At 46.0% G+C, this 15,124-nt stretch overlaps 1 protein-coding gene across 3 annotated transcripts in view; it reads right to left on the bottom strand.

Annotated features, from left to right (window-relative positions):
* LOC147421434 (uncharacterized) overlaps positions 1–15,124 on the bottom strand; it is a 76,770-nt gene that overhangs the window by 44,319 nt on the left and 17,327 nt on the right. For all 3 annotated transcript variants that reach the window (XR_015186840.1, XM_086503538.1, XM_086503537.1), the window contains exons 6-7: positions 5,984–6,178; positions 5,782–5,904 (exon numbers count right to left, since the gene is read on the bottom strand). Coding sequence is in view for 2 of the 3 variants with exons in the window: in XM_086503538.1 (XP_086359664.1) it covers positions 5,782–5,904; positions 5,984–6,178 (318 nt within the window). In the remaining variant the exon portion in view is untranslated. The remainder of the gene's footprint in view (positions 1–5,781; positions 5,905–5,983; positions 6,179–15,124) is intronic.

The following is a 15,124-nucleotide window of genomic DNA, read 5'->3' as shown; positions in this document are numbered from 1 at the left end:
CATCATCTCTCTACACAGTCTCGAGGTAGCCACCTCTCCGGATCCGCTAGAGCCATGCCCAAACACTTGCGCTTTCTTTACCGCCAAGATGGTTAAGAAGGCCATTGATAGAATGAGGAGCAAGAGAGCATATGATCACGATGGCCTAGTAGCATAGCATTTTATACATGCCAGAGATCTACTTGTAGTACTTCTAGAAATAATGTTCGACCATGCCATGTGCGAGGGTCTACCTAATACTTGGACTTTGTCTACTATCGTACCTATCTTCAAGTCAAGGGACCCTATGGAGCCTTGGAACTACCGCACTGTCATGACTAGACACACATTGGCACGGTTGTACGCATCCATCCTTGAGCAACAGTTGAGTAGATGGGCAGAGAGAGAGAGGGTGTACGAGCAACAGGACTGGCGGGTTTCATGAGAGGTTTCTCTACTCTTGATCATTTTCTGAACTCAAAGACATTATTGAGGAGGGGAGATGACATGGGGCATTGGCACGATTGTATGCATCCAGTCTCGAGCAGCAGTTGGGTAATTCGGCAGAGGGTGAGGGTATACGGGCAAAGGGCCAGGCCGGTTTCAGGAGGGGTTTCTCCACTCTTGATCATATTCTGACACTCAGAGAAATCATTGAGGAGGGCAGGTCACACGGGCGACGGATTTATTGTGGCTTTGTGGATTTCCGCAAAGCATTTGACATGGTATTGAGAGCTTGATTGATGCACAGACTGCAGGAGATGGGGGTGCCCATTGTATTGATTTGGGGGATTATGGCTTATACAGATCAGTGATGGGACATGTACACACCCGGGAGGGGATATCTGATTTAGTTCACTCCACCATTGGGGTGAAACAGGGTTGCCCATTGTCTCCTACTCTATTTGGTATGTATGTTGATGAGGTGTCTGATTACATTGACAAAGAGGGTGATAGAGATGCCCAGCTGGCAAGGACGTGGATCCCATTGTTGTTATATGCTGATGATATTCTGTTGATCTTTGACTCACTAGAGGGTATGCACCGACAGCTGGATGCATTACACAGTTTTGCAGAGGATAGTGGATTGTCTGTAAACCATGGTAAAACCAAGGTTATGGTGTTTAACACCACACCACAGTGGATCAAGAGATCAGCACCGATTTTCACATATGGTCAGGAGATTGTAGAGTATACAGATGCATACACTTACCTTGGGGTTGTCTTCACTGGGCCGAGGTTTTCTTTGGGGAGAGCAGCAGAGACTAGACTGACCAGAGCTTTTGCGGCCTTGGGAGGCTTGGAGAGGATGTGTTCGCAGGTTCAGTTCCAAGAACCTCGGACAAAGTTATGGCTCTTTGATACTTTAGTAGCCTCAGCTATGTTGTATGGGGTGCAAATATGGGGACCTTCTATAGGCCAGATTGGTTGGAGACGTATGAAGAGGCCCTTGGTATCTATGATCTCTCGACTGATAAGAGCCAAGGCCTCTGTACCCCACGCTATCATTTGAGCAGAGCTAGCTACCCCTCCTATGGAGATTGAGGCGCTTATCAGATCAATCTCCTTTGTGCACAACTTGTGGGATACTACTAGAGACAGATATGCTAAACTGTCCCTTGAGTCTTCGAGACAGTTAGCTCTTGAGGGGGACACTTCATGCTGGTATGCACAGATGACATCATGGTTTCAGACGCATGGCTTCACCATGGATAGGTTGCCCCCTTTCCAGTGCTCTCTTCAGGCACCCTCGATGTCTCTCACACGGGTGGAGATTACTAGACTCGTTCGTCAGGACCTGATCCAATTGGATACCAGGAGGACATGGATAGAGCCGCGACAGGAGTTGGCCACGAAGATGGCTTTCTATAGAGAGCATCTTCTCCACCTCACAAGAGATGGGTTTGTGATTCGACCCAGCTACATGGACACACATGTCTCATGGTTTGCGGTGTGCCATTGGTTAGATACGCACATCCTCACATCAGCTGGAGATTGAGACTGGTAGATTCAAAGGGATACCAGCAGCACATAGCAGGATATGCCACTTATGCCAGCTAGTGTACTATGAGATACGGGGCTGTTTCCACTGCTTATTCACAGAGGGTTTCGGTTCTTTCTCTAAGGTTATGAGTTATGAGGATCAGAGATGTCTTGGGCTATATGTACTTGAGCTACACAGATATAGAGACACTTTATTGGGGAGAGCTAGAGAGAGACAGTCCCAGAGACAGATTACACATTTCTTTTCACTAGATATGGGACAGCCAGAGGAGCAGCCATCACTGTAAAGCTCGGCCCACACTCATTCAACCACTACCAGCACTCTTATCGATCGAGCACCGGAGCTACGGAGATCCAGACGGCCACAATTGAGGAGAGGGGCTACATAGCATCGACAGAGACTACAACAGAGGATTCAAGCCATAATCTCTCGACATCCAAAGTGTAGATGAGGATGGATTCTAGTAGTAGTAGTAGTATTTTTGTTCTATTTCTTTTGTAACCAGATATGGTATCAGATTGACTATTTTGTAACAGATTGGTCTCATAGGTCATTTTGTCATAGTTACCCGGAACGCGGAACGGGAACGGCGACGGGATCCCCGCGGAACGGGGGAACGGCTAGGGGTCCAGAACGGGAACGGCGCGGAACAGGAGGTTAAAAAACACCCAAATAGTGCATTTTTTAGCTCCTTGTGTTTAAATACAAAGAGTATTAGAGTGCTTTGACTCTAATACTCACAAAAAAACTCATTTTGAAGACCATTCAACCTTGCTATGACTAGATGAAGATGAGAGAGAGAGAGAGAGCGAGAGAGCTTGAGAGAGTGAGAGGGAGAGACTCGAGAGAGTGAGAGGGAGAGGGAGAGATTTGAGAGAGTGGGAGGGAGAGGGAGAGAGCTTGAAGGCTTGAAGCCTTGAGCCTTGAGAGAGTGAGTCTTGAGAGGGAGAGATCTTGAGAGTGTGAGAGGGAGAGAGCTTGACCCTTGAGGATTAGCTTGTGGAGAGAAAGGGGGAGGGGGGTGCATTTTATGAGTCCTTGAGGCCTTGCACACTTCAAAAAGAAGCCCAAACATTTACTTCAATTTTTCCAATTTTTGCCAAATTTGTTTGTAGCCATTGGCCGTTTCAGGGGCATTCCGGAACATTCTGGGGGCGTTCCGGAACGGCCATTCCGGTTTGCACTGGCCACCTGGAACGTTCCGGGACGTTTCGGAACATTCGGGAAGGGAACTATCCCCCGAAACGCCGGAACGGGGGCTAGGGGGCATTCCCCGGTAACTCTGCATTTTGTCCTTTTGAAGACGTTAGTATAACATTTCATTTCATCTCTCTATCTCTCTCTCTCTCTCTCTCTCTCTCTCTCTCTCTCTCTCTCTCTCTCTCTCTCTCTCTCTCTCTCTCTCTCTCTCTAATATAACATTTCATTTCATTTCTCTCTCTCTCTCTCTCTCGGATTTCTGACATTGTTCATTCCACTATTGGAGTGAAGCAGGGATGTCCTTTGTCCCCTACACTATTTGGTATGTACGTAGATGAGGTCTCTGACTACATTGACAGAGAGGGTGACAGAGGCGCTCAGCTAGCAGGGACATGGATCCCTTTATTATTATATGTTGATGATATTGTGTTGATATCAGAGTCGCCAGAGGGCATGCAGAGACAGTTAGATGCATTGCACAACTTTGCAGAGGATAGTGGACTGTATGTGAACCTTGGTAAAACCAAGGTTATGGTGTTTAACACCACACCACAGTGGGTCAAGAGATCGGCACCTACACTCATATATGGTCAGGACACTGTGGAGTACACAAATAAATATACATATCTGGGGGTGGTATTCACGGGACCGAGGTTTACTCTGAGGAGAGCAGCAAAGACTAGACTGTCCAGAGCCTATGCGGCATTGGGAGGGCTAGAGAGGATGTGTTCGCAGGTTCAGTTTCAAGAACCACGAACAAAGCTGTGGTTCTTTGATACTTTGGTTGCTTCAGCTATGCTTTATGGGGTCCAAGTTTGGGGACCATCTGTGAATCATGACAGTTGGAGGAACATGGAGAGACCCTTGGTATTTATGATATCCCGGATGATTAGAGCCAAGGCCTCCGTACGACATGCGATTATTCGAGCGGAGGTAGCCGCCCCTCCTATTGAGATTGAGGCTCTTACTAGATCAGTGTCCTTTATGCACAGTCTATGGGATACACATAGAGGCAGATATACTAGATTGGCTCGAGTCTTCTAGAAAGTTAGCGATGCAAGGAGATGCATCATGTTGGTATGCGCAGATGACCTCATGGTTTTAGAGGCATGGTCTCAGCATGGATAGATTGCCTCCTTTTTAGTATTACCTAGATGCACCCTCCCTGCCAGTCACACGGACGGAGATCACTAGACTCATTTGTCAGGATCTAATACAGTTGGACACCAGGAGGACATGGGTAGAGCCGATGCAGGAGTTGGGCACGAAAATGGCTTTTTACAAAGAGCACCTTCTCCAATTTTCGGGAGATGGGTTTGTGACTCGTCCGAGCTACATGGACACTCATTTGTCTCATGGTCTGCGATGTGCTATTGGTCAGATTCGCACATCCTCACACCAGCTGGAGACTGAGACGGGTAGATTCAGAGGGATACCGCCGGAGTCTAGGATATGTCAACTATGCGGTAGAGAGCCAAAGACAGAGCTACACTACATATGCCACTGCACTATGTATTATGAGATACGCGGGCGCTTCCATTGCTTATTCAGGGAGGGTTTTGGACCCCTAGATAGAGTCATGAGGTATCAGGATCAGAGATGCCTTGGCTTATATCTACTTGAGCTACACCGACATAGAGATAGTTTGTTGAGGAGACATGGAGCACGACAGTCGCAGAGACAGATCACAGACTTCTTTGGATCGAGGGAGCCAAGAGACCAACCACCAGCACAGGGTTGTACCCGCATTCATACGAGAGGCCTTTCATTGACAGGGCGACTGAGCTCGGGAGATCGAGACGACCACGACCGAGACACAGGAGCACACTCCATCGACGGAGACTCCAACAGAGGATCAGAGGCATTCTAGCACGACACCCAGATTGTCATTGAGGGCCTATTCTACATTTTCACATTTCACATTTCACACTCCATTTTCAGTTTTCTTTTTTCTTCTTTTTTTCTTTTTTTTTTTTTTTACTTTCAGTACTTTTTGTACTTGTACTTCAGACATTGTATTAGATTCACCACTTTGTATCTGATGGTCTCATAGGTCATTTTGGCCTTTTGAAGACGTTAATATATCATTTCATTTCATTTCTCCCCCCGCTTCTGCATCATCGACTTTGACAAAGCTAGCCCATGAAGCTATAGAAGACATACTCCATACATCGTTATGGTCGACCCATCAATAAAGTCGTTTCCAAAAGAGCGACCACCGGTGATAAGCTGACAGTAGAGGAGGGATACTTCAGACAAACCGACCTTAAACAGCCTCCACTAACAGTTTAAGAAGACTACTGGCAGTGAGATCACTGCTAGAGCAACCAGAGATGCATATTGCAGACATGCCTAGGAACACTTCTACGGAATAAATTAAATGACACCCACTACCTATCAAGCTCACTGAGAGTAGCACTCATTGAAGCTTTTATATGACACTCGAGAATGATCCCTGGATTACCAAATGTTCAACTACCTTGTCCGTGGAGTACCAAATTGAGGCACAATCATTCTACTTTTGCCTGACAATGTGCAAGCCCATGTGCATGAAGCTAACAAAAATTAATGAGACTATCCAATTACACAGTCCTTACCTGGGTGTCTTGATAGCCAAGTCCAGCACTGAAAGAGACTCGAGAAGCTCGTCTAGAACCAGCTGAAAGCCTTTTAAGTTGTGACTGAAGCTCAATAACATTGGACTGCATTTTTTCGAATGCCTACATAGGGAAAACCTCGATTGATGCAACTACTAAGACATTTATTTTAAAACTTCTATATGTCAATTACAATTCTTACATCCTTGACAAATTGTGTAGACTGTGACATCTTCTCTACTTCATCTGCATCAGCCTTCTTTTGCATGCGGTTTTGAAGCTCAGCAACTGCTGCTTCTAATTTGGCTTTTGAAGATGGGGAGACCTCGCCATCTGCTGCTATTGGCAGTTTACCAACATCAACAAGAAACTTCAGTTCGAAGTCAGATCGCAGATTCTGGTCGAGCAAGAAATGAAGCCACAAAATCATAAGACAAAATCATGTCATATTCATATGCAGTTGCTGCATGAATCTATTGCATTAAGTAATCTGTGTGAACTATACAAAGTAGCCAGTCTTAACAAAATTCCAGCTTGAGTGATGAGGGCGTACTAATCGTGCTACCATGATTATCTAATGAAAATTTAGTCCAATGGCACTGCTATTTATAAAGTCAATCATTAAGCAGTCCCACGAAACCATTTGCTCCTATGCCAAATTGTTCATGAGACGTAGCTGAACAAGAGATGCCTTGCTCACCTCCGTATGAAGGCTAATCTATACAGTTATAAAGACAGACAATTTTGTTGTAGTTATATCAGATCCTTGAATAAAGAAATACGAGAATAAGCTCAATTGGTAGTGTTCTTGACCCCTTCATTCTCCTCTACCCCTTTCCAGCTAAGGCTGGCCATCATAAATCCTTACCTTGCTTGCAAGCTTTCTTCAAGAAGGAAGAAAAGAGAATGGCAGTAACATCTAAATCTTACACATAAAAATCCAAAAGTAGAAAAAACCACAAAAACCATGCACTAACTGAATAAAGTTGCGTGAGCAATTTAGAGTTAGGCAATGAGCAAGTGCTCTCTCTCTCTCTCTCTCTCTCTCTCTCTCTCTCTCTCTCTCTCTCTCTCTCTCTCTCTCTGATTATACTTACTGGAGATGCCTCAGATTATACTTACTGGAGATTCGCAAACACCGAGAGGACCTCTTGAAGAGGGGCACAATGAGAGAGATCCAGCAAGAGCGGAAGATTACAGATTTCTTTCAGTCACAGACAGAGGAATCCGAGCAGCCCCAACAGCATAACAACACCAGAGGCATACTGCTTGATCGGGCGATAGAGTTGGGGCGGTCCCGTCGCCCACGGATGGGGGGGCCCTCTCGACATCGGCGCATATTGCGATAGAGGATCCATACCATACTGACGCGACATAGGAGCCGTCCCGACAAAGTGCCTACCTTGGAGGACATTGAATCTCTATAGCCTTTTGGATACCGATGTATATGTATATGATGCCTCGACTGTCAGAGAGCTCCATTGTATCAGCTCACCCTTTGTATTCCCTTTGTATCAGCTTTCACCCCACCCCTACCCACTATTTTCTTTTCAGTTCTTTGTACTTTTTGTACCCAGACCTGGTATTAGATTCACCACATGTAACCTTTTGGTCTCATAGGTCATTTTGGCCTTTTGAAGACATTAATATTACATTTCATTTCATTTCTCTCTCTCTCTCTCTCACTAGATATGGGACAGCCAGAGGAGCAGCCACCACTGCAGAGCTCGTCCCACACTCATTCGACCACTACTGGCACTCTCATCGACCGAGCATTGGAGCTACAGAGATACAGACGACCGCGACTGAGGAGAGGAGCTACACAGCATCGACGGAGACTACAACAGAAGATTCGAGCCATACTCTCTCGACATCCAGAGTGCAGATGAGGATGGATCCTCACCATTTCTTCCATCTTTGTTTCACACACTGTTACATCCAGTTTACCGGGTACCTATTGTATCAGCTGCTACACCCACGTAGTTTTAGATTGTAGTAGTAGTAGTAGTATTTTGTTCCACTTCTAGTTCTTTTCTAGTTCTTTTGTACCCAGACATGGTATTAGATTCACTATTTTATAACTGATTGGTCTCATAGGTCATTTTGGCCTTTTGAAGACGTTAATATAACATTTCATTTCATTTCATTTCTCTCTCTCTCTCTCTCTCTCTCTCTCTCTCTCTCTCTCTCTCTCTCTCTCTCTCTCTCTCTCTCTCTCTCTCTCTCTCTCTCTCTCCCCCCCCCATTGTTTAGCCACTCTTTTTGCTATTTGTAGGGTTTCAAAACTGATTTTTGCTAATTTTAGGGTTTTGAAACTGTTTTTTAGGGTTTTGCCACTATTTTTTGCTGTTTTTTAGGGTTTCAAAATTGTTTTTTGTTGTTTCTTAGGGTTTGCTTGTGCTTTTTGCTGTTTTTAGGGTTTCTCACACACGCACGCACCAACACACAGCCACCATGGAGGCGCCCCCCTTGTAAGCCTTGTTGAGCCTCTTCAAGGCTTTCGGGTTGTTTTACAGGTCTTCATCTCCTCCCGGCTTTCGGGTTGTTTTACAGGTCTTCGTCTCCTCCCATGGCCTCCATGACAAGCGAGGTGGCCATCCAGGCAAAGCGACCACATTTGCGGCCACCAACAAGCGCCTCTATTTTCGAAGCGAAGATGAAAGAAAGGAGAAAGGAGATAAGAGGAATGGAGGAAGGAGAAAGCAACCTTGCTCAAAATGTGGATTAAGGATAAGGAAAAATGGAACAAGGAGAGAGACACATTAAAGGAAGAGATGGACATACTCAAGGTGGAGATCGCCTCTCTCCGAGGCCGCCCATCATGTGAAGAAGGGGATATTGTAGAGGCGAACAAAGAATCCATCAAAAAAAAGCTTACAAAAGCAATCACCGAGAGCATTGAGGGCAAGATGGAGGCCACCAAAGAAGTATGGGTGGAGGTGGTGGAGCAGAACATCAAGAAAGAGGTCAAAGAGGAGGTGGAGCAAGAGGCTAAAGTGGACGACAAGAAGAAGAAATCCCTACTCGTACACACTACCCTTGAGGAGGAGAAGATGTGGCATGCCCGCCGACTCAACGTTAGAGTCATTGGCATAGTGGAGAAGACAGACTCCACACCCGCCGACATGGATGGTAGAGAACTATATACCAAGCTTGGGTACAAAGAAGAAGAGCCACCCCCCTTCAACAAGATTTGGAGAGCCGCAAAGACCTAACCAAAGAGAGGGCCCTCATCCTCCTCCAATTCTCCTCCGAAGAGGCAAGGACCTCTTTCATTAGAAAAAGGGTGATTCTACGAGAACTCACAGGCCTCCCCATCTACCTAGACGATGACCACCAATACAAGTAGAATAAAGATGGGCATTCATGCCTAGGGTGCTCAAAGCATGCGAAGAAGGAAAGAAGGCATCATATCGCAATGGCCAAGTCATCATCGATAGCAAGGTCGTTGCATAGGGACTCGCAGCCTATGGGAAACAACAAGAGGAGATTCACCTTGCAGTTTGGAAATACAATGGTTCTCTATGGATACAACCACAGCGATTAGAGGAGGTGATGAGCAATCAAGACATTGTCCTACTCACAGAGACATGCGAGAGCCCAGAGAGGGACCTACTGAGGATCCACGAATTCCAATGGGACTGCGGAGTCTACCCACAGGAAGTGTACACACCAAAACACCTCCCGAGGATTGGAGAAGTGGTTGTTCTCTTTAGACAGGTGTGGCTAAGCCGGATACAGATTGTAGCACGAGATCCACATGCCAATTTCATTTAGATCTTCATAGGGATTAAACATGAGCATATTATATACATCGCCCTTTGTTACTTTGCACCCATAGGCTCCAAATTCACTACCACTAACTCATTCTTCAATTCTTTGGTCACCCCAGCTTTGATGTATGCTCCAGCAATAGCACTCAGACAGGATCTATGGCAGCTCTACATCAGAGAGACATGAATTTTATTACAATGAGCACTTCTTGCCCATGCTAGACAAGAGGTTCATTCAGAGACCGCGCTAAATGGACACATGCATGCCGCATAGTTCACGAGTGGCGATTGGTCAACTCCGAGTATCATCACACCGGCTAGAGATAGAGACGGGAAGAGCTGCTCATACCCCCCCAAGCTCAGAGGTTCGAACTTCAGCCAGCTTTGCAGAGAGAGGGTGACCGAGCACGAGGAGCACTTTGTCAGTAGATGTCACAAGTTGATGATGTGGAGCACCCAACTTGAGAAAATGGCCGAGAGGACACCAGGTTAGAGTTTAGAAACTCTAACCCAAAGATTTGAAACCTGAAGATGTGGTGGAGGGGCCTAAGGGGTTAGGGTTTAACCCCCTGCCAACTGAAGAGCACCGATCGAGGGGCCTAACCCTAAAACAAAGTCAAAAGCGTAAAGTCTGGACAAATTTCCGAGATTTGCATTGACATGCTGATGTGGCACAGCTGTACAGATTTCCGGAAATTACGTTGGCTGATTTTTGGCAGTTTTGCACAAGGCTTTTGGATTTTGGATTAGAAGCTTTGTGAACCTGATGCTGAGACGGTCAGAGCTAGGAGACGCCCACGAGCTCCAGAATACAGAGCTCCGAGACTCCATCACATACAAATCCAAGAGATCCGAATTGAGCAAACTCCCCACCACCGGGCAGCCCAAGGGCTAGGATAGATTTTCTCAATTGCTTGCAAACCCAGCCGCGATCATACGCACAGCCCTTACACCACACCCACCCATTTACCACACACTACACCCTCAGTTTGGCATGGGATGGAGCTAGTCATCTTGATGCACTTCGTGATTGTACTCCTTTGAACATAGAGATGTGCACCCAAACTCCCTAAAGAGAGAGCTCCACCCCCACCATACACTGTATGTGTTGTATCCTAGCCTCCCATGGATGACCCCCTACTTTGTACTTTTGTATTTTCTCGATAGATGGAGGACGCATACGTGTATTTGATTTGTCTCATAGGCGGACTTCCACCTTTAATAGACGTAAAAAGATCTCTCTCTCTCTCTCTCTCTCTCTCTCTCTCTCTCTCTCTCTCTCTCTCTCTCTCTCGTGTGTGTGTGTGTGTGTGTGTGTGTGTGTGTGTGCGCGCACGCATGCGCTAATAAGAAGAGGAAAATGGTATAACCTTTCTATCACCCAAGTGCGATAGATTGGTTATGCCATTTCCTTCTTGAATAACACGCCTTGAGATCAACTCTCCTCATCAGATAAATCTTTAACGTCTCTTGGGATAGTTTCCTACGACGTTAAAATTCTCTTCTTCTTCTTCTCATGGGGACACGCACCACGTGCCAACAGAAAAGAACATTCTGAACAGCTTTAAGCACTTCAAATAACAACTGAACTGAAAGAGATGCACGACACACGAGATGGGGAGTGGTGGAGTTCCACTCGAAGAGAACATTGGCCCCAAACGTTGGCGCCCCTTTCGGTATTTCTTTATACTGCTTGAACTTAGTACAATGCCCGTACTTGCGCTCTGCACCTTCACCGAAAGAGTGCCAGAGTATGAGCCCTCTGCACATATTTATAGGCCCTTGGCCTATGAAAAGCAATTACATAAAAAGCTTCAAACTCAAAAGCATCTGGCCCAAAAGCAACCAACGCGTTTTGCAGAAATCTGTACAATTGCCACGTCAACACTGTCAGTGCATTTTACGGGAATCCGTACAGCTACCACGGCAGCACAGTCACCCCAAAATCCGGGACTTTCGTTCAGACCTGCCATGTCATCAATTGGTTGCGCATCTTGTGTGTGTGTGTGTGTGTGTGTGTGTGTGTGCGCGCGCGCGCGCGCGTGAGAGAGGCGTGAATTTTCTGCTCTGTCACGAGCTTCCCCTGCGCGCTGCGGCGCTCATTGTGCATGCACCAGCGGCGGTGTGTGAGTGTGAGTGCGCGTGTGTGCCTTCGCTGTCAGGCCCTGCGCAATCCCTTCAGTGGACTCTCAGCAGCCCTGCGCGCGTTCTGCAATGCTGTATTGTCCCTGTTCTGCTGCGCGACTCACTGGTCTCCTCTGCACCCACTGCTGCGAGCAGCCCTCCTCCTGCGCCAGACAGCCTTCAGCCGCCAGCGTCCCTGGCCTCCTTCAATTTCTGTGCAATCTGATGTTCAGGCCCTGCCTCGACAATCAGTCTCTTGCGCAGATTCTATAAATTGTCGGGTGTTGCTATCAGGTTGCAAGGCAGTGTTCAGTTGATGTACTGGTGTTATGGTTTGGGGTGTATTTTTCTACGAAATCTATACAAAGATTTGTTTTCTAGACAATTGGTTTTGTTTGGCGAGGATTTTTTATTTATGTTCGACTCTCTATGCGTCTTCAAGCGTCGGAAGGCAATGGAACCGACGTCGGAGGCTGCTTCCGAGATCAAAGCATGCCTATATGAGGACTTTGAGGAGGCTCGACAGGCATGGAATGGTCAGGCGCCTGCTCTTGAGGTGCGCATTCCGGTGCAAGACCTCATGGGCCCAGTTGGTCAGTACGCTATGAACACGGTTATCCTCTTTTTCCCAGGGAAAATGCCTACTGCACAAGATGTCGAGCAATGGGTTGACTTTCTCCTTAAAAAACAAGTTGTTCGTGGTGTCTATTTTGGGGCGCGTGGATTTTATGAAGTTTTGCTCGCAGATATGGAAACTAGGAATCTTTTGCTAGAGATGTCTCCCCTCTTCATTAATACACAAATGACGCGTGTTCTCCCGTGGGCACTCACTAAAGACTACCAGAGTCTTATTCGTCACAAATGCCCGGTGTGGGTGGAAATTGTTGATTTCCCTCGCACGTGGAGACATTCTCTGCCTTTGTTGGCCGCGCAGCTTGGTAAAGTCATTTGTCCCCCAAAATTGGATGCGAATACAAACAGGTTTTGCATTCTCTGGGACACTGACAAGAATTATGGTTGATTCAGGAGATCCATGGGTAGGAAAGCGCCCCTTTAAATTTAAATGGGGTAAATTTGTGAATTCATGCTTTCGATGTGGCAAATTTGGCCATATGCAATCTGAATGTCCAGAGCCGGTCTTGCAACCTCCTCCTTCTGCTGTTCTTTCGTCCACCTCTATCCCTGCAAGAAAACCCACAGCGAAGTCAAGCAGACTGGAACCTCTACGATTAAGGTTGCTTTGAATGTGGATAAAGGGAAAGGCAAGGCACAGCAATTCACTGATCCTGGGAATGGAACTGCTGCAAAAGGCAAAAATGTTGGACCTGCTGATGTCAATTCTTGGGTGGTGTCAAAAAAATTAGTGAAGATTCGTACACCACTTCTTCTCGTAATTACATCCCTTCTGTTAATGCCAACAAGAATGCATCGTTTAAGCAACTTCCATGTAATGACAAATCCACACTAATTGATGCATGGGACAAAACGATGCACTCTTACAAAGATGTACTCCTCAGTGAGACTTCACCTCGCCTGTGAACCCTGTGGATACATTTCTTGCTTTGTCTCCGAGGCCGGGTCCTCGTATGGATGTAGTGGATGGAGATGTGCCTATGGGCACCTCCACTTGATCACCATGTTTCTTGCCTCTTGTACATAGGTTTCCGAATGCAAAGTCACATTAAATGCATCTCATACAATGTGCGGGGTTTATGTAACCTGGACAAATGGCGTCTGACCTGGCATTATGTACATACATGTAGAGCAAACATAGTTGTATTGCAAGAGCATAATCAGCACGAGTTTGCTGGTCAAAGTTCCTACTTTGCCGGTTATTGGATTGTGTACATAGGTTTGCATGATTTCTTGGGTTTATTGGTGCTAGTTCGCCATGAGCTTCAGCCTGTTCTGCTATACAATGATCCGCATAGCCGGTGGATGGTGTACAATGTTTGTTGAATGGTCGAGTTCACGAATTTGGAGGTACTTATGCATACACGGCCTCTGGGCAAAGAGCTGCTTTATGGCGAGAAATTTCATCTCATCCTTGGACTTCTAATGCATTTCTTTGTGGAGATTTCAATAATACCCCTGATTTAAATGACAACACCACAAGAAATTCGCATATGTTGCTTGCAGAGAAACATGAATGGGATCTTCTTTTTGCCTCTGCTCAAATGATTGATATATGGCGCTGTTTGCATCCTGATGCTTATGGTTTCACCTTCCAGCATGCCGCTCATTCATCTTATAGAGCACAATTGGATCGCTGGTACTTGCTTAATGGGCAACAGTATGAAGAATTTGTATGCGCCATGCAGATAGATTATGCCTTGCAGCTATCAAACCATTATCCTCTTCTGCTGTCTTTGTCTTTTGGACAATCTCTTTATGATCGGCCTCTTTACAGGAAACGCTTGTTGCATGTTAACAATGCCTCCTTACTCATGAAGCTTTCCGACACATGATTGCCGATATAATTCTCCCACTGTTGGCCCATATGCATATTGATTTGGATGTTGCTGGTATCGTTTATCGTGAGAGTACAAAGTGGTATTTGTGACTATGGTACGCAGTATATGCAACTCATTCAGGGGAATGTCGTTGATGCGAAACGGGTTAGTCAACGCCTACAACAGTTAGATGATTCACGGCCCTTGTCTAACTCTGAAATGATGGAGCTATGTGAAGCTACTCTATGTATTCAGCAAAATGATAAGCGGAAAATTGCTAAATGACAGATGCGTGCACGTCAACAAGCTTTTATGAATAAAGGTTGTGCTTCAAAGAAATTTTTTAAGCATCTGCATCATTCAAGGATCTCGCAATTAATTAAGCGGGTTATGCTTCCCTCGGGTGCTTGGACTTCTTCGAAGTGGGAACTTGCTGAGGTTATGGTTTCACATTATTGTCAACTGTTTGCAGCCCCATCTTAGCCATCTTCGGCAGCTTGTCGAGCGCGTCAATTGTTGCTTTCTTATGTTCGTCCGATCATGTCTTCGCGGGAGGCACAATGCCTTGAGGATCCTTTCTCAGCTTCTAAATTGCATGGTGCCCTGCTTGCATTGGGCTGTTGGAGATCTCCCGGTTCGGATGGACTTACTATGGAATTTTTCCTCTCCTTTTGGGATGCTCTTAAACAGCCCCTACTTTTCATGGTAAATGCGGCATGGGAAAAACATGATCTGCCAGTATCATGGAAAGAGGGTTTACTTGAATTGTTGCCCAAGCAAGCACTCTGCGAGCAATTCTCTCATTGGCGGCCCATAACTTTGATGCTGGTGGTTTACAAGTTATTGGCTGAAATGTTTTGTCCATCGCATTAAGGACTACTTGTTTACAGGACTTCATCAAGCTCAGTATGGTTTTATTCCTCGTCGCCAAATTGTGGACAATTTGGCAAATGTTATGATTGGCATGGAGTATGCCAAGTACACGCAACAAGA

Source organism: Adiantum capillus-veneris, chromosome 27, assembly GCF_014529385.1.
Source record: "Adiantum capillus-veneris isolate H3 chromosome 27, ASM1452938v2, whole genome shotgun sequence".
Lineage (NCBI taxonomy): Eukaryota > Viridiplantae > Streptophyta > Polypodiopsida > Polypodiales > Pteridaceae > Adiantum > Adiantum capillus-veneris.
This window is presented reverse-complemented; position numbering and strand designations above follow the sequence as displayed.